This window comes from Oryx dammah, unplaced genomic scaffold (genome assembly GCF_014754425.2).
Source record: "Oryx dammah isolate SB20612 unplaced genomic scaffold, SCBI_Odam_1.1 HiC_scaffold_20, whole genome shotgun sequence".
In the NCBI taxonomy this organism is placed as follows: Eukaryota; Metazoa; Chordata; class Mammalia; order Artiodactyla; family Bovidae; genus Oryx; species Oryx dammah.
The window spans coordinates 30,217,779-30,237,040 of NW_024070204.1; the positions used below are offsets into that span (position 1 = coordinate 30,217,779).

The 19,262-nt window shown below is 35.5% G+C and overlaps 1 protein-coding gene across 3 annotated transcripts in view; it reads right to left on the reverse strand.

Annotated features, from left to right (window-relative positions):
• Positions 1 to 19,262, reverse strand: part of ZFR (zinc finger RNA binding protein) — an 84,389-nt gene that overhangs the window by 3,899 nt on the left and 61,228 nt on the right. For 2 of the 3 annotated variants that reach the window (XM_040262285.1, XM_040262284.1), the window contains 4 exons: positions 17,461 to 17,558; positions 16,499 to 16,594; positions 2,654 to 2,765; positions 2,438 to 2,535 (listed from right to left, as the gene is read on the reverse strand). In XM_040262285.1, coding sequence (XP_040118219.1) covers positions 2,438 to 2,535; positions 2,654 to 2,765; positions 16,499 to 16,594; positions 17,461 to 17,558 — 404 coding nt within the window. The remainder of the gene's footprint in view (positions 1 to 2,437; positions 2,536 to 2,653; positions 2,766 to 16,498; positions 16,595 to 17,460; positions 17,559 to 19,262) is intronic. The other variant, XR_005724758.1, reaches the window with a different exon arrangement.

A 19,262-nucleotide genomic window follows, 5' to 3' on the forward strand; every position in this document is an offset into this window, starting at 1 on the left:
GATGGAATGATGCAGTATACATAACTTCCTCACTTTTATTTAAAATACAGTTGATGAACAATTATTAAATAATTAAAAGTGCCCAATACAGTGACTCATAGTTTTTAAAGGTTATATACAATTTAGTTATTATTAATATATTGACTATTTCCCTATGCTGTAAATATATTCTTATAGCTTATTTTATATGCAATGGTTTGTACCTTTTAATTCCCTACCCCAATACTGCTCCTTCCCACCTCCCTCTCCCCAATGGTAACCACCAGTTTGTTCTGTGAGTTTGCTTCATTTTTTTGTTATATTCACTAGTTTGCTGTATTTTCTACATTTCATATAAAAGTGATGGGATTCCTAGGTGGTACTAGTGGTAAAGAACCTGCCTGCCAATGCAGGAGACATAAAGAGACGTCGGTTTGATCCCTGAGTTGGGAAGATTCTCTGGAGGAGGGCATAGCAACCTATTACAGTATTCTTCTCTGGAGAATCCCATGGACAGAGGAGTCTGGTGGGCTACGGTCCACAGGGTTGCAAAGAGTCAGACACAATTTAAGTGACTTAGCATAAGTGATACACAGTTATCTGTTTTTCTCTGACTTACTTCACTTAGCACAATGCCCTCCAAGTCTATCCATATTATTGGAAATAGCAAAAATTCTATTCTTTTTTATGGCTGAGTAGTATTCCACTGTATGTATACCACATCTTCTTTATCCATAACTCTGTGCTGGTGGCTCAGATGGTTAAGCGTCTGTCTACAATGCAGGAGACCCATTAAGAGACTCTCCTCTTAATTCCTCTTTTCCTGTTAAGATGGTATTTAATCCTGAATTCTAAAGCCAGCTTGGAGAGTTACTCATTTTCCTCTGATTAGCTCCCATATCACTTCCCAGGAGGTGCTGGTGATAAAGAATCTGCCTGCCAATGCAGGAGATTGAGAGAGGCGGGTTGGATCCCTGGGTCATGAAGACCCATGGGAGTTGTAAAGAGTCAGACAGGACTGAAGCGACTTAGCAGCAGTAACATTTTGGCTATTATGCATTATGCTGCTGTGAACTTGAGTGTACAGATTACCTGTTTGAGTCCCTGCTTTCCTTTCTTTAGGGCATTGAGTCCCTGCTTTTCTTTCTTTTGGCTATATACTCAGAAATGAAATTTCTGGATCACATGGTAAATCTTGGGCTTCCCTGGTGGGACGTAAACAATCTGCCTGCAATGCAGGAGACTCAGGTTTGATCCCTGGCTCGGGAAGATCCCCTGGAGAAGGAAATGGCAACCCACTCCAGTACTCTTGCCTTGAAAATCCCACAGATAGAGGAGCTTGGTGCAGGCTACTATCCCTGGGGTCGCAAAGAGTCGGGCACAACTGAGTGACTTCACTTTCACTTTCTTTATCCATTCATCTGCTGATGCCTAAGGTTGCTTCCTTATCTTGGCATTTTAAATAACACTGCTGTGAATACTGGGGTATGTATATCTTTTAAAATTAAAGTTTTTTGTTTTGTTTTCTGGCCATACACCTAGGAGAAATTGTTGGGTCATGTAGCTCTAGTTTTTCTGAGAAACCTCCATACTGTTCTCCACAGTGGTGGCACCAACTTACATTCCCACCAACAGTGTATGAGGTTCCCTTTTCTCCACTGACTTAACACTTTTCACTTCTTCACTTTTAACAAGGACATTTCTAACTACCTCCTAAAATCAGACCACTTTCTTCAAAGTCACATTAAAGGTTTCCTTCCTTCCAACTAAGAATTCTCTTATTAAGTTTTCAAATGCCCTGCTTCTTACCCAAAAAATTTAAGTACCAACAAAGAAAAAAAAGCCACTTAGGGTAAATTGTCATCTTCCCTAGAAAATTAAACCCAAAGAAATTAAAACAAAACTTGTTTAATACACACAAACTGGAAATCTTGTGAGTCTGTAAAATATTCATAATGTTCTATTATTACTGACTCTTCCTCAAGTTACTTTTAACCTAACAATTTACTTTAATCCTGAACTCTTTCAAATTATCCTTGCCAGAAGAGACTACAGAACAAAATCTTAAGTCCAACGAGTGCAACTGCCTTAGACTAGACTGTTATTGTTTATAGTTGGTAGCCATTTCTCCTTTTAGTACACTTCTGGTGTCAAAAAAGCTGTATACCCAGAGGACATGAATAGTTGCTCTACTGATCCTGACATAAACAACTAGATTTAATGATCCTGAAAATACTGCAGTATTTTTATATTCATACAGGACACACACAGAGTTAAAATAATAAAACTGAAGATTAATGAAATCTAGTTTAAATTATATCCTCTCTAAGAGCTTACTTACTAACGAAGCAGAATAATGAATACTACATGGTAATTTCTTCTAGAGGACAACTATAAAAAACCAAAACTGTAAGGGAAGTGATAAAACAAAGCCCTTGGATTAGGAACACAATGGTACCTGTGCACTGGATGTGATGTCTTCACGCTGCTGATCAGTCATTGTTGCCAAGGTATCGAAGGGATCCTTCTCACAAGGATCCAGAAGTCCAGGACTACCTACAACAATCACCATAGGCAGAATAAAACATCATCATCATCCATTTGTAGAAGAATGAGTAATTCTCATTCAACTATCAAACGCACAGACAAACATTAAAAATGAAGTAAAACTTACCTTTAAGAATAATCCCTGAAGAAATGCACTCAAAAACTCTTCTCAGAGCATCTCCAGGGCTTTGAGGACTAGAAGCACTACTGATTGCTTTCTCTACTAGTAACTCCATCGCCTAAAAACAAAAACATTAAAATGTGTTTGACAGCTTACAGCCCAAAGGAATTATTCATTTTTAGAATGACAAAATACTTATGAAACTGTCATTAAAACTTTTAGAGATTAGGGCTTCCCTGATTGCTCAGTCGTGAGGAATCCACCTGCCAATGTAGGGAACATGGGTTTGATCCCTGGTCCGGGAGGATCCCTCATGCTGCAGAGCAACTAAGCCCGTTGCCACACTACTGAGACTGTGTTCTAGAGTCTGGGAGCTGCGACTACTGAGCCCAGGGGCCACAACTGCTGAAGCCTGAGTGCCCTGGAGCCTGTGCTCTGCAGCAGAAGAAGCCATCGCCATGAGAAGCTGTGCATCACAACTGGAGAGAAGCCCCTGCTCGCCTCAACTAGAGCAAAGTCCACACAGCAAAGAAGATCCAGTAGAGCCAAAAATAAAAATAAATAAGAAACTTATTAACAAAAAATTTTAAAGATTGAAAAAATCACACTGAACAAGTCACAAAATCAGAAAATAAAAATTACATGTAATATAAAATTAAAAATAATGAAAAAAATAAGGCATTATATAATTTATATCTTAAAAATTATTTTGTAATGTGTACTTAATGAAGAAAAATAGATTAATGGGTTTTTTGTTTTGGATTTTCAGTTACTTCTATCCTTTTCTATTAAAATATGACAGTCCTTAAAATTCTTTAAATATTTAGGGCTCACATATACTTGTTCTTTAATGCCTACATACTAATAATACTGAAGAGTTATAGCAAGACCATAATCTACCAAGTAAAGATGACTTTTATTTTTTCTTTAAGAACAATTATCTAAATTTTCATTTAACATACAACTGTACTTCTATTATCCTTAAAATATAAATTATACTTTCACTGTAAATTACACTTGAGACTCAAAATGAGTTAAAATCAATGAAGAAAAGAAAGAAGTATGGATTTAGATCCAGAAAGCATTTTGAAGAGTTTATTAGAAAAATCTGCTTCCATTTAGATTCTAAAAATTAAGATATAATGTACAATTCAGTGGGTTTTAGTACATTTACAAAGTTTCCAACCATAACCATTTTCTAATTCCAGAACATTTTATCACCCCCAAAGAAACTCCATACCTACTAGTAGCCATTCTCCATTCTCTTTCCTCAGCCCCTGGCAACCAATAAACCACTTTCTATTTCTATATATTTGCATTTTCTAAATACTTCATACAAATGGAACCATATAACAAGTCACTTTCTGTGTCTGGTTTCTTTTACTTAGCATTATTATTATTATTTTTTTTTTTTAGCATTATGTTTAAGGTTTATCCACATTGCAGCTTTTACTCAAATTTTAAATAAAATCACCAGTAACAATTCAAAGAATCTAAACAGACTGAAACTAGAATGAAACCCTTAAAATGATAATGAAGTTTAAAATACTGAGGATCCATTTTTAGTTGTGTACTTAAAAAACTCATAGATTTAATTAGAGTAAAAACTACATCCACCTACCCACCCCAAGGCCATTACTCAGATCTTTTAAGTAAGAATAATTCTTAAGATTGGACATGTGGAGGTTTTAGTTCCAAACAAATTAGGAATAAATTGTAAGAGAGATATGAATCTGAAGACAGTACACATAAAAAGCTAAAAAAAAAAAGACAGCTAGAAGCATGAAGTTTAAAAATCTGAGAAAAACAGGTGTTAATAATGATAGATGTAAATTACAACAACAAAAAATTAAGATGGTTCAGTCTAATTCAGCTGAAGAACATAAGAAGTTGTTCAAGACACTTAAAAGTTGTTCAAGACACGAGACCCTTAAAGGGTCTTCATTTAAAAATTTTAGTATTTTAAGGCGTCAGCTTCAGTTATCTAGGCAACTCTATGAATGCATATTAAACACTTTTCCTGTTCAGACATTTATTATTTCAAGATGTCCAAAAGACTGAAATCTTTGAAATTAAGGATTGTCAATTGTCATTTATGGAACCCCTTTGCCTAGCATAAATGGCTGGCATATAGAAAATACTTAATAAGTATCTATGATCAGAATACTTTTGGAAAGAAATGTGAAAATAATCCTGCTAATTAAAGAAATCAAGGGTTGTAATTAACAAGTTACTAAAATACAAAACTGATGTCTTAAAATATGCACCATTCCAAAAATACCTCAAATTTATAAGTACTTTTAGAGAATGTTAAGGGAAAAACAAATATTCAATTATCAGCTATAACACAGGTGCGTGCACACTAAGTGCTCAGTCATGTCCAACTCTGCAACACTAAGGACTGCAGCCCGCCAGGCTCCTCTGTCCATGGGACTCTCCAGGCAAGATTACTGGAGTGGGTTGTCATGCCCTCCTCCAGGGGATCTTTCTGACCCAGGGACTCAACCTGAGTCTCTTAAGTCTCCTGCATTGGCAGGTGGGCTTTTTTAACTACTAGCACCACCTGGGAAGCCCCAGAATATAGGTATGTCAAGATACAAAAATATTAAAGGTAATCAATGCTTTTTTAAAACCTGCTTGACTGACCTCTAGTGGGAATATGTAATTTATACTTATGTATTAAGGTAGAAACTAAATAAGAACCAAGAAAGAAATTTATGGAACACAACGTCCACATATTGAATCACAGTAAAACTAAGTCAACTATCTGCCTTCTGAGAATCATTTGCTGTGAAGTTAGCAATTTAAAAATGTTAATTTTCTATGGAACATGGCTGGTCTCCAAGCAGATGTCTACAGTTAGGAAAGCAACAAAAGTAGAACATAGGAGGTGTATATACTCTTAAATGCATTCAAAAGTAAAAGGACAAAAAAAGTAAAAGGACAACATCAAAGACAAACAGAATCAAACAAGGGAAATGATTACTTAGGCAATAATGTAAAGGATTCTGATGGCAAAAGTTACTTAAAAAAAAAATGCTCTCTTAAATATTATATGTTAAATGACATGAAATCCAGGATCGCAATATTTGCTTTAGGAAAACATTCATGTGGTATATATTCTTCCTTCCCATCTTTAACAGTAGTAACTTACTCCTGCAAGCGAAAAGAAAGTTATTTGCCCTGTGATGTCAGTGTTCTATCATTTATCATTTAGAATCTCCTCACTGGTTCTAAAACTGACAGACAGGAGCTCTCTCACTACAAGTCATCATCACTAAAATCTAATACACTCTTCCAAAAAAAATAGGGTTTTCCAGGTGGTTCAGATGGTAAAGAATCTGGCTGCAATACAGGAGAGTGGGTTTGATCCCTGGGTCAGGAAGATCACTTGGAGAAGGGAATGGCTACCCACTCCAGTATTCCTGCCTAGAGAATTCCATGAACAGAGGAGCCTGGGAGTTACAGTCCATGGGGTTGCAAAGACTTGGACACAACAGAGTGACTAACACTTGAAAAATAAAATATGTGAAAAGATATGTGGAGCACATATTTTAACTGCTGTATGAACAAAAAGAACAATTACGGCCTCTCAGCCTCTTCTTTGGGGACTATCTCATCATTTCACAGATAATTCTTTTTTTTTTTAAATAAAAAAAGATAAAATTCACATAATATAAAGTTAACTGTTTTAAAGTGAACACTTCAGTGGCATTTGGTACACCTACTATTATGCTGAACAACAGCCACCTCTATCTAGTTCAAAACATTTCTATTACTCCAAACTAAAACCCTCGGCCCATCATACAGTTTCTCCTCATTCTCTCATTCTCTAAGCCTCAGGTAACTGCCAACCTGCATTCTATCCATCTGGATCTGCTATTCTGGATATTTTATACAAATGCCATCATATAATGCATAATTTTTTGTGTCTGGCTTCCTTCACTTGGCATGATGTTTTGGAGATTCATCCATGACAGATCATTCTCTTTCATAAAATATTCCTTAGCCTAATATAGATTTAAAAAATAAAATACACGATAAACATTAAAACACTAACTTTTTGCAAAAAAAAAATGCCTTTTTGCAATTTACAGCAGGTATACCATTCTAAAGGAGTACTAATCTAAAGGAGATTTCTATTCTACACAGCAATTCTTAAGTCAGATCAACCTTACAAGAGAATTTACCTATAGCTTTCTTTACTCATCACTACAGATTTAGGACAAAAGAAGAACTAATTTGAAGGCAGTATATTATTTGCTGTACTCACTGTAGTGGTAAACACTAAAGGCAGGTGTTAGGACTTAGATTTATTCAAAGTAAGTAATCTGAAGGCTAAACAAAATTGAAGATCAAGTTCACAAGAACTTCAAATTTCTTTCATGTAAACCAAGAAAAAAGTTACTCTCTGCTTAAGGTAATAGTACAAAGCCAAATCTCAAGATCTCTTGCCCCCCAAACCTGGTTATGATTAAAGAAGTATGTATGAAGCACACTACCATCACCCAAACAAATATAAAATGGCTTCAATTAAATGGAGGAAAAGGCCAGTGAAAGAGTATTTCTAAGAAAGTGAGTGGGTGGGCTTGGGCAACTCTGCATTTACAGTTCCCTAACTGGCTCTTTTGAAGAAAATGGGGAAGGGGTTGGCAGTTGAGTGGGGGAAAAAAAAAAAAAATCCAAAAATTTCACCAGAACTCTCCCAACTCAGAGAGTAAGAACAAGTCATGTTGCGGGCAGCCTGAGGCAAAGAAAATTTTCTAAACATAACCACCTTTCATCCAAAAAGAGAAAGGAAAAGCAACAGAATTCATCAGTTTGAAGGCTCTTTGCGGAAGACAGGTAGGGAAGAGTAAAAATCCAATTATCCACATCTAATTATCTCCAATAATAAATAGAGATTTGACTAACATGCAGATAAAACAAACGAACAACAAAAAAAATAAGATCTTTCAAAGGAGGAAGAAATAGGGGAAAATTAATATCAAAGACTGCTGTGAACTCTCAATGCAAGTTTCCCAAAGTGGCTTCACACACCCCAAACCTTCTGCTGATTCAGGTAAACAGAAAGCTGTTCTTGAAAGGAGATGGTGAAGAGTTTCAGGAAAAAACCAGAGCAAATTCTGCACAGGCAAAGGCTCTAGGAGGCCATCGTGGGTTTGAAATCTGAAGCCTAAAGGTGTGCCAAGGGAATCTATCTCAAAGACTACCACAGCACATTGAATTAGAGAACAGAAGAGAGAAAGCCCATGTCTGGAAACTCCCTGGCAGTCCTGTAGTTAGGACTCAGTGCTTTCATTGCTGGGGCCTGGGTTCAATACCTGGCCAAGGAACTAACTTCCTTACATGGGGCAGCCAAACAAACAAACAAACAAACAGGACACATGCAAGAGAGAAAGCCAAACACTACTCCTTTCCATAAGTAATCCTCAAAGCACAGCTCACGGGGGAAGACATAGAAGTATTTTAAAAGGTGTGAATAAACTAAGATAGCTCTTGTTTGCATGTTTTAGTATCAAAGGATGACTTAGAAATGGAACTGACAATGCTAAGCCCTAAAGAAATGAAAAAAACTAAAACAAATGAGGCGTGTTACCTTTGCATTTGGGTGGAACATAGAGTGAAATATTTCCTATGGACTTTGAGAGTCCCTTGGACTGCAAAGAGATCCAACCAGTCCATCCTAAAGGAAATCAGTCCTGAATATTCATTGGAAGGACTGATGTTGTAGCTGAAACTCCAATACTTTGGCCACCTGATGCGAAGAGCTGACTCATTTGAAAAGCATCATCTTTCCTGATGCTGGGAAAGACTGAAGGCAGGAGGAGAAGGGGACGACAGAGGATGAGATGGCTGGATGGCATCACCAACTCAATGGATATGAGTTTGAGTAAACTCTGGGAGTTGGTGATGGACAGGGAGGCCTGGTGTGCTGCAGTCCAAGGGGCTGCAAAGAGTTGCACACAACTGAGTGACTAAACTGAACTGATGGACTTTGAATGATACTGTTAAGTCACTGCTTTTAATAAATGTATCCATCTGGTGCAAATATTGAGAAGGACATTTTGTATGTGTAAGGACAGACGGTATGTGAGAACTCTGTACTTTCTGCTCAGTTTTGCTGTGAATCAAATTTTTATTATTAAAAAAATAATATTTATTTAGAAAATAATTTATTCTGGAAGAATCATAATTTAAGGGAATGAAGATACAACTGTCAACATTTTGAGTTATAGAGAACTTAATAAATAAAAAAACCAATAAAATTAATATCTCAAGGTTGAAATGAAAAGGAAGACTGCAGAGCTAATTGAGCAAACTGAACATTACTATAAAACTAATAAATGAATTATAAATAGTAAATATTGGGACATGGGTGAAAACCAAATTACTGCCAAAGAAACAGTAACAGGGGACAAAAGAGAAAAGAGAACAAAGATTAAAACAATCATAAAGATAATAAATATATAGGACAAAGGGAATTCAGTTTAAGGGTAATTGGTGCTAGATAGCATATTCAAAACCAGAGACATTACTTTGCCAACAAAGGTCCATCTAGTCAAGGCTATGGGTTTTCCAGTGGTCATGTATGGATGTGAAAGTTGGACTGTGAAGAAAGCTGAGCACTGAAGAATTGATGCTTTTGAACTGTGGAGTTGGAGAAGACTCTTGAGAGTCTCTTAGACTGCAAGGAGATCCAACCAGTCCATTCTAAAGGAGATCAGTCCTGGGTGTTCTTTGGAAGGACTGATGCTAAAGCTAAAACTCCAATACTTTGGCCACCTCATGCGAAGAGCTGACTCACTGGAAAAGACTCTGATGCTGGGAGGGATTGGGGGCAGGAGGAAAAGGGGACGACAGAGGATGGGATGGCTGGATAGCATCACCGACTTGATGGACATGAGTTTGGGTGAACTCCGGGAGTTGGTGATGGACAGGGAGGCCTCGTGTGCTGCAATTCATGGGGTCGCCAAGAGTCGGACATGACTGAGCGACTGAACTGAACTGAAAATAGAGGATCATATTAATCATTTGTCAAATGTGCAGACAAAGATTTCAGTGAAATGATGACACTAACAACAGATTCCAGGGCATTATTGGTTAAGTTACTAAAATTCAAGGATAAAGACAATTTTTTTTAGCAACCTGCAGAAAAAGTAAAGGCAAGAAAATTAGGCTGGACTTACGGTGGCTCAGATGGTAAAGAATCTGCACAAAATGCAGGAGACCTAGGTTCAATCCCTGGATCGGGAAGATCCCCTGGAGAAGGGAATGGTTAACCACTTGAGGATTCTCGCCTGGGGAATTCCATAGGCAGAGGAGCTAGGAGGGCTACAGTTCATGGGGTCACAGAGTTGGTGACCCCATGACTAAGTGATTAATATAAACTAGATTCAGTAATACTCAATGCTGAAAGATAATGGAGCAACAGCAAGAAATGGAGAAAAAATTGCGACCTAACAATATATTTTTCAATAAAGTAATGGTAATTGGCAAAGATTCTCAAACATGAAAGAAATTTTAAAAACTTAAACACTTTTTGATAAAAACTACATGATGATAAAATGCAGTCAACCAAGAAATAAAAAGAGGAAACCCCAGTAAAGCCCTAGTGGTTGGCACCAAAGCATTTAAATAGAGAACATTAAATAATCAAAGGGAATATATTGACACATAAGGTAAATGTAGTTATTTTTAAACCTTTAAGATTTAAAAAAGCATTAAGTGTAAACTTTCCTGTTTTCTAAGTGGAATCAGCATTCACTGAGTAAAACAGATAAATCAAGAAACAGGTTTTGGCACATTAAAATAAATGCATGAAACAAATGAAAAAAAAAATATTAACAAAAACCCAAGAGGATAGGAGGAGTAGGAGGAAGTGATCATTTTCTTAGCTTTTATAGATGAGAAGTTAACAGACATTATCTAAAATTGTTAAACAGATGCAAGAAAATACCACATAAAACGATATGGTCAACAACTAATTGTCTAAATTATCAAAAGAGAAACATATTCACACATAAAAAAGAACAAGAAAAGGATAAGAATTATGGCAAAGGATAGAAAAATACCAGAAACATATCAGATAAATGCTAATAAAAACTAGAGTTTAGGAGGGTGCAGTATAGCTGAAATATATGAAGGGGATTTAGAGGTTATGCTTCCAGTTTTTAGATAAGAAAGTTACAGGTATATAAGTGCACAAAGGGAATATCGTCAACAATATTGTAGTAATTGGTCTTACTGCAGTAATCTTTTCACAATGTGTTAAAATATGGAATTACTATGTTGTACACCATAAAACTAGTAAAAAACTACATTATAATTGTCTTTTTAAAAAGGCTAGAGTTTAGATATTAATAAACGGACAAGGCTTATTAACTAATGGCACAAAGTGTTAATTAAATGCCCTTCAGAATGACAAAAAGTTCAAACTCACAATAATGATATAATTATTAAGTGTTTTTATGTCCTAAATGTTACTGCAACAAAATAATAAAGTACAAACTCTAAAAAACACAACAGAAAGAGCAGATTTTAACTTATCTTTGTCACTACATGGACAGATAAAGTAGACAAAAAATATGAAGGAAAAGAGATAGAAAAACAAAGTAATGGATGAAGTTGAACTAAGAGGTACATATTATATGCTGAGAACACATTTTTTAAGTGCCCACACTTTATAAAAACTGTACAGATTAGACCACAAAGAAAATCTTAAGATTCCCCATATTGCAAATAGAATATATTTTTTGCTTCCCAGGTGGCTCAGAGTAAAGAATCTACCTGTCATACAGGAGACTCAGGTTTGATCCTTGGGACAGGAAGATACCCTGGAGAAGGAAATGGCAACCTACTCCAGTAATCCTAGCCTGGGAAAGCCCACAGACAGAGGAGCCTGGTGGGCTATAGTCCATTGTGTTGCAAAGAGTCAAACATGACTTAGCAACTAAACAGCAACAGAATATATTTACTGGATTATATGCTAGATGGGGAAACAGTGGAAACAGTGTCAGACTTTATTTTGGGGGGCTCCAAAATCACTGCAGATGGGTGATTGCAGCCATGAAATTAAAAGATGCTTACTTCTTGGAAGAAAAGTTATGACCAACCTAGATAGCATATTCAAAAGCAGAGACATTACTTTGCCAACAAAGGTCCATCTAGTCAAGGCTATGGTTTTTCCTGGGTCATGTATGGATGTGAGAGTTGGACTGTGAAGAAAGCTGAGTGCCGAAGAATTGATGCTTTTGAGCTGTGTTGTTGTAGAAGACTCTTGAGAGTCCCTTGGACTGCAAGGAGATCCAACCAGTCCATTTTAAAGGAGATCATCTCTGGGTGGTCTTTGGAAGGAATGATGCTAAAGCTGAAACTCCAGTACTTTGGCCACCTCATGCAAAGAGTTGACTCACTGGAAAAGACTCTGATGCTGGGAGGGACTGGGGGCAGGAGGAGAAGGGGAAGACAGAGGATGAGATGGCTAGATGGCATCAGTGACTCAATGGACCTGAGTTTGAGTGAACTCCGGGAGATGGTGATGGACAGGGAGGCCTGGCATGCTGAAAGAGTCGGACACAACTGAGCGACTGAACTGAACTGAACTGATGCTAGAAAAATGGAAGTTATTTACAAAAGAAAAGAGCCTCTTCTTCAGTCATGTAGAATTAAAAATCTGCCTCAAAATTACTCTTGGCTTAAAGAGAAATCAATTTCAAACTCCAGAGAATATAAAGAGAAAATATTACATATATAGCCAAAACCTATGTTCAGCCTTAAATAACACCTTTAAAATTTATCTATATAATTAAAGAATGAGTAAATTAAACAAGTATCCAACTCAAGAAGTTTGGGGAAAAAAAAAGAAATTAAACCCAAGGAAAATAGAAAATTAGAGATGAAATTAGAAATTAATGAATTATGGGGGGGGTGGACAGGAGGGAGGTCCAAGTGGGAAACTATGCATGTATTCATATAGTTGATTTACTTCATTGTACAGGAGAAAGTTACACAACATTATAAAGCAATTATATTCCAATTACAAAAAGAAATTAATGGATTACTAAGAAGGAAAACAGCATATCTGGTAGCTAAATCCAAGGAGCTGGCTCTCTGAGGAGAGAGGGGAAAAAAAAGGCAAAATGGATAAATTACTGCCTAAGTTGACTCATTGGAAAAGACCCTGATGCTGGGAGGGATTAGGGGCAGGAGGAGAAAGGGACGACAGAGGATGAGATGGCTGGATGGCATCACCGACTCGATGGACCTGAGTTTGAGTGAACTCTGGGAGTTGGTGATGGACAGGGAGGCCTGGCGTGCTGTGATTCATGGGGTGGCAAAGAGTCGGACATGACTGAGCGACTGAACTGAAAGGATATAATGTTGAGAGCTATTTTAATGTCAAAATACTGACTTTTGGTGTGCTTTAAACTACCAAAATACTGGTATTTTATGTTATATGTACATGATTCCAAAGACTGGCCAGCAGCTTTCTTTGCCCTCCCTGATTCGTTCATCATTACTCTGCCAAGGCCCATGTTCCCCCAGTTCCTTTGACCTGTGCATCCTCTTTCCACTCAGTTCTTACAGCTCTGCACCCTCAAAGCAGAGACGGTCCCTTGAAGTTTATGGCTCTCTCTGAGAAAGAGAAAAATCAAGGTGTAGGGTAAAGGGCCATCTGCAGTGAGACTTTCAGACTTCAAGAATAGCTGAGGAGTGGCCTGAGAGTCCAGTCTCAAGAGTACTGAAGCTTAGATACACTACAGCAGAAAAAGTCTCAAGAACACCTGGGTTGTATGGACTGAAGCTGAAAGTAAAATGATAATGTAGAATGCTTGTACTTTTATATATTAAAAAAAAGTTTAAGTTATGTAATGCACATACATTTTTATATTAAAAATCTATCAATAATTCAATGAATTTTCATCACAAGTAAATACTGAAACACCTATTGGTTATTTTGCTCCAATACTGCACCTGCTATTACTGACTAATCAATCAGAGAATTGAAACAATAAAGATGCTATAATAGGCATTTTTAAAACTTTAAGAGCACAGAATTCTATTATATAAAAATTTGAGTATCTGGTTGAATGGGTCAATTTTTCTAGGAAAAGTTGCCAAAATTAACCCCAGGAGAAGGAAAAATTAACAAAACAGTTACTCACAATAAAAGAAATCAGGAAAGCGCTACCCTCTTTATAAGGGCCTGGGAACTGATAAATGTCAAATGAATTTTACAAATGATCAAAACACAGTATTTTTGATGATCCTAAACACTGTTTCAGAGTTTAAAGAACAAAAATTCTAAATTAATTTTTATAGAATAGTCCAAATCTAACAAAGACGACAAAAATAAAACACAAAACTTTCTGTACTGTCACTGCAATAGTGATGATATTCTACCAATTATCTATTAATTCAATACAGTACTACTTAAAAATAATTAAAAGAACTTTGGAGTTCGTAAAATTGAACAAAATGGCAGTCAAGTTCTTTTGGAAAAAGAACACGAGAAAAACAAAACAAAACAAAATACACTTAAAACAAAACAAAAACAAAAACAAAACCCCCCAACAGTGCAAGATGGTGTTTATAATGAGCAGCAGAGAACGGAGAGGGGGAAACTGATGAAAAGGACATCAGAAGTTTAAAACACACTATGAAGTTTTAAAAGTTAAAAGAGATTAAGGACTTCTTTGGTGGTCTAGAGGTTAAGAATCCACTTTGCAATGCAGGGGACATTGGTCCAATTTCTGGTTGGGGAACTAAGATGCCACATGCCGCAGGAGAACTAAGCTCATGAACTCCAAGTGTCAAAGCTCAAGCACTCTGGAGCCTGTGCTTGGACTAGGGTCCATGTACCGCAAGGAAAAATCCCACAGGACACAATGCAGATTCTGTGTACCATAACTAGACTCGATGCAGCCAGTTAAAGAAATATGTAAAAAATCAATAGAAAAAAGAGTTTAATAGAGATGATTGAGGAATGAAAGACTATTGTAGAAACAGGCCTGCAACAAAAGAACTCTGGTTTAAGAAAGGGTTTCTCTTCCTCAGTGCCATCGATAACAAGTATCGACAACCAAAAATATCTCCAAACATTACCAAATGTCCCCTGGGGGCAAAACTGAAATGTGGTTGAGAATCACTGTTTTATGATAATGGTGATATTTCAAAATGGAGGCTGGGAGAACGAACATCACTACTAAGTAAAATGCTAAATGGTATTGGAATAATTGACAATTGGTCTGGAAAGACACATTGCTTGATCTACCTCTAGTCCATTTATGATTTTCAAATTAATTTTTAATTATACAAGTAATGTATGTATATTTTATCCTAGTAAAATCCAAACATTACAGATCTCTAACCTAAGCCCACTTCTCACTACTGAGAGACAACTCCTGTTGTTAATACAGAATATATCCTTCCAGGAGTAAATAAGCAAACATCTATAATAAACATAACTTGATTGGGGAAAAAAAGCTCTAGAAGAAAGCACGTGTGAATAATCTATCACCTAAAACATGAGAGAGTATTTTGTAGACAGAATACAAAGTTGTTAAGTCATAAAACACTAATGGATTAGAATGTGTGAAAATTTTAAACCTTTTATAAAACAGCAAAAATTATTAAGTTGAAAAGCAAATGAAAACTGGAAAAATTATTTTAATATAGGTAAGTGCTAATTTCTTATAGGAATTATAAATTATGAGAAATATGAATAATAGGAAATGGCAGTTAAGAGAAAAATAATTATAAATGCCAATAATCACTTAAACAAATTTAAATAAAAAATGAGACTCCATTTTTTACCTAACGTGTTAAGAAGTGTGATCTTATCCCAAAGTTAGTGAGGACGTGAAGAAAATGCTAAGTTCAACAATTTTTGGTAATTTTAAATGATCCACCTTTCCCAGTTACAGTCAAAACATGTTCTTTGACCTTGGAATTCTATAGCAATTGACCCTAGCCATCAAGTATATAATACTCATAAAAGCGTAACCACAATACAATGAAAATTTAATAGCAAAGACTGCAAACAATGCAAGTGTCCATCAGACAGATACCAGTTAAATAAAATATGGCATGTCCATACAAAGGAAACACCAAGTAGTCAATACAGCTCTCAAAGAGCTCCCAGATTAAGATAACCCTGGCTAGTCAACTCTCCCTAACCCAACTCTAGAATCTGTAGGTTCAGTTATACTTTTCAATGAATCCTTCTGTATCTGAATTTTTGCTATTTAGGAACTCAAATATTTGAACATCAAAGAGATATTTGTACATAAATAAAAAAATAGGAATATACACGACGTGCATATATGCATTTCTCCGCCCTGGAAAAAAAATCACAACAAATTGTGCCATGATAACTTGCCTTTAAATGATGAGAAGGCTTTTACTTCTTATTTTGTGCCTTTTTGCATTATTTGAATTTCCTAATTTTATGCATTTTTTTGGATAATGCATATTTTTAAATGTTAAAAATTCCTTATACATTGTTCAAATATCAACAAAATCCTGCATAGGGAGATTAATAGCTCATTTAAAATTTTCTTTGTATCTTTATATGTGTACAACTAATAATTGCACCTATAAAAGTAATAAACACTGTGTGAAGAGTAAAAAAAAAATGAGGAAAATACAAAAAGAAAATCAAGTATAATTCTTAGCAAGTTAAACAGTCTGATAAGACCCTAGGATTTCTCATGAGAAAAAGAAAAAAACTCCATTTAGGAAATGGAAATAAAGTTCATAATTAGATGTAAGATAAGGCTATAAAAAACTGCAGAAATAGAAATTTCTGAGATGTTTATTTTTCACATACAGTTACATATTACTTACCCAGCTAGGAAAATCAGACCAAGTTGGAACTCGCTGACAGAGGTCCCGGAGAATACGTATGATAATCACACAGGACTGCAGACCATTAGCTCTAGCCTTGAGAGCAACACAAAAATCAACTGAATTAATCTTAGAAATATTAAAAATATCCCTTGATGAAAAAAAAGTTAAAATACCACTGTTCAATGGAAGCTCAGATAAAAATAAAACAAAAATAACCACACTTAAAATTGGATTCAATGAGCTGCCATTTACAGCAATATTTTATGCCAGGGTTAGTATTTAAAAGCTGATATTTTAGGTCAAAGTAAACAGATTATACAAGAATAATTGTTCTTGATCCCCTGTGAACCTTGACCTGTGTTCATTTAAATCAGTAAACTTAAAAAAAAAGTCTGCCTACATTAGAAATAAAAGAAAAAGTAAAGAGCTAAAAAGTTTGTCTAGGGACTGAAAGATTAAGGAAATCTGTTTGGTTTCCTTTCTGTGCCTTTGCATAACTGCAAAGTCACTAAACCAAACAGCTGCTTCCTCACCTTTCATTCCCTACACTTATTAACTTAAGAGAAAGAGGGGGAAAAATCTTAAAACTATACACAAAGCTTTAAACACATATTCCATTATTTAAAGCAAAGTTAATCTGCAGCCTTATGGAATATAATATATATACACAAACATGTGATGTTCCTGAACAAGTCAGCTTCAAATATAGCCACTAAAAATAAAAATAAAAAAACCCGAACTACAAAACACCCCCAAAATCCTAGTTTATTGTCAAATTAATAGTAACTGCAATATGCAGATCTTCATACCCAGCTTTCTATGTTAACATATTTTCTGATATTTAATTTAAAGTAGTATTGCTTGGGCAATCTTTTGAAATGTTTAAACACAGTTAAACATGTTGTACTGAACTACTCTCTCATAAGGCTACAAGAAAAAAGTAAAATGATGTTCCGAACCTGGAACCACTTAGCGTGGCGTAGAGCAGCCAGAGCGTCAAGGCATTTTTGCCTGTCCAAGACGTCCGGTGGGTCTTTCACCATACCCGAGGTTACATCTAAAATGGATTGAATTGGCAAAATGCAGTGAGGAATGGGTGTTTGACCAGGTGAGCAAGACACTTCCTTAAAGTAGCATCAGTGTCACATGAGCCATTTGAGGATTTTCTCAGCACTTTAAAGTAACCCAGGAAGTTATTGAACAGATTTACATAAATCTAATATGAAGATCAAGAATTGAACTCTTTAATTTAGAAATATAATAAGTAATTTCTACAAATATAAACCCTACCCCACCAAAAGAAAATCAAAAGGAAGGATTACTGGATACAGTGCACCAGCACAAAGACAACAAGAGGGAACACAAAAATCCACCTTAATAAATGAGAATGTACAGTAAACTATCCTGTTTGTTCAGTATTTTAAATGGTCACAGGTTATTTTGGGACTAAAATGTCAAAGAACTAATGATAAATATGGGATGATCAATGTAGTAACAATCACAGAAAAAATAAGGAGCCAAAAACAGGCATTTCTAGGAGTTCAATGATTTCTCTTCCACAAGAGCACTTTAGTTGTAAAGGAATACGAAATGCCCTTTGAAATTCAAAGTTCCCATAAAGTATTCCAAAGAAAGAATAATTGGAGAGAAACAATGAGTAAAGTAGAAAAGGGCAACAGGAACTAGCCTGCTTAAACAAAGTAAGTATAGAAATAGAACAGATACAGTAAGCAGAATGGTTTGATGATAAATATGCAGAATCTTTTACGTTATAGGGTTTATAATAACTGATTTTAATCAATTATTATATAAAATATAAATGAGTTATATAAAACTTGAGAAGAAAATCTGAACCTAAATCAGGGCAAAAAGTTAACTTTATATTAATAAAACTAGTTGGAGGGCCAGCTTACATTAATCTAAACATATAGGTAAAATGTATATAAAAGTTGCTAATCAAACTATTCATAACTAAATCTAATTCACAATTCTTGGTGATATCTAAACATTTTCTAAATATAGGAAAATAACATGCCAGGCAAGTAATTTATTGAATTTAGCAGTCTTCTCGATAGAAAGCACCCAAATTAAAGCACATTTAGTATATGATTTAATAAATCATTGAGGGTACCAAATGAATATGAGACAAACAATGAAATATACGATAAAAGAACACATGAAGGATCATTTTAAGAGTACCACTGCAACTCTGGGCAAGTTATTTGATGGTATATTTTTATATGAACATTCAGAAATCTTAAAAGATACTTGTCCTTATTTGAGCAGAAGATATATTAAAAAGCATATTTTAAAAGTGATAAAAAATTGTATCCTTTGTCTGGGATTTCTTTTCTTAGTTCTTACTTCTTAAACAATCAGATGGCATGGATTTTCAGAGAACATATTAGAAGAGAGATTTACAGATACTCAAAAAACACTGTGTGGCATTCTGAAAATGAACACTGAAAGAGGAACTTGGGCACTAAAAAGAGAGTAGCAAGTCAGAAATACTAGTAATTTTTAAAAAACCAATAAATAACCTCAAAATCTGCAAGATCAACTACTGAATCCAAAACTATAGTGAACATAATTAAGAAATGCGCTATTCTGAAAGAAGGAAAAGGACACCGGAAAGCACAGCTAATTGAAGAACTAAAAAAAGAAACAACAACAAAAAACCACTCCCCAAAGCAAGGTTATAGAACAGGCTGAAGAACCCTTTCCATGTCTCTTATTTGTTATTTGCTAAAGCTAAAATGCA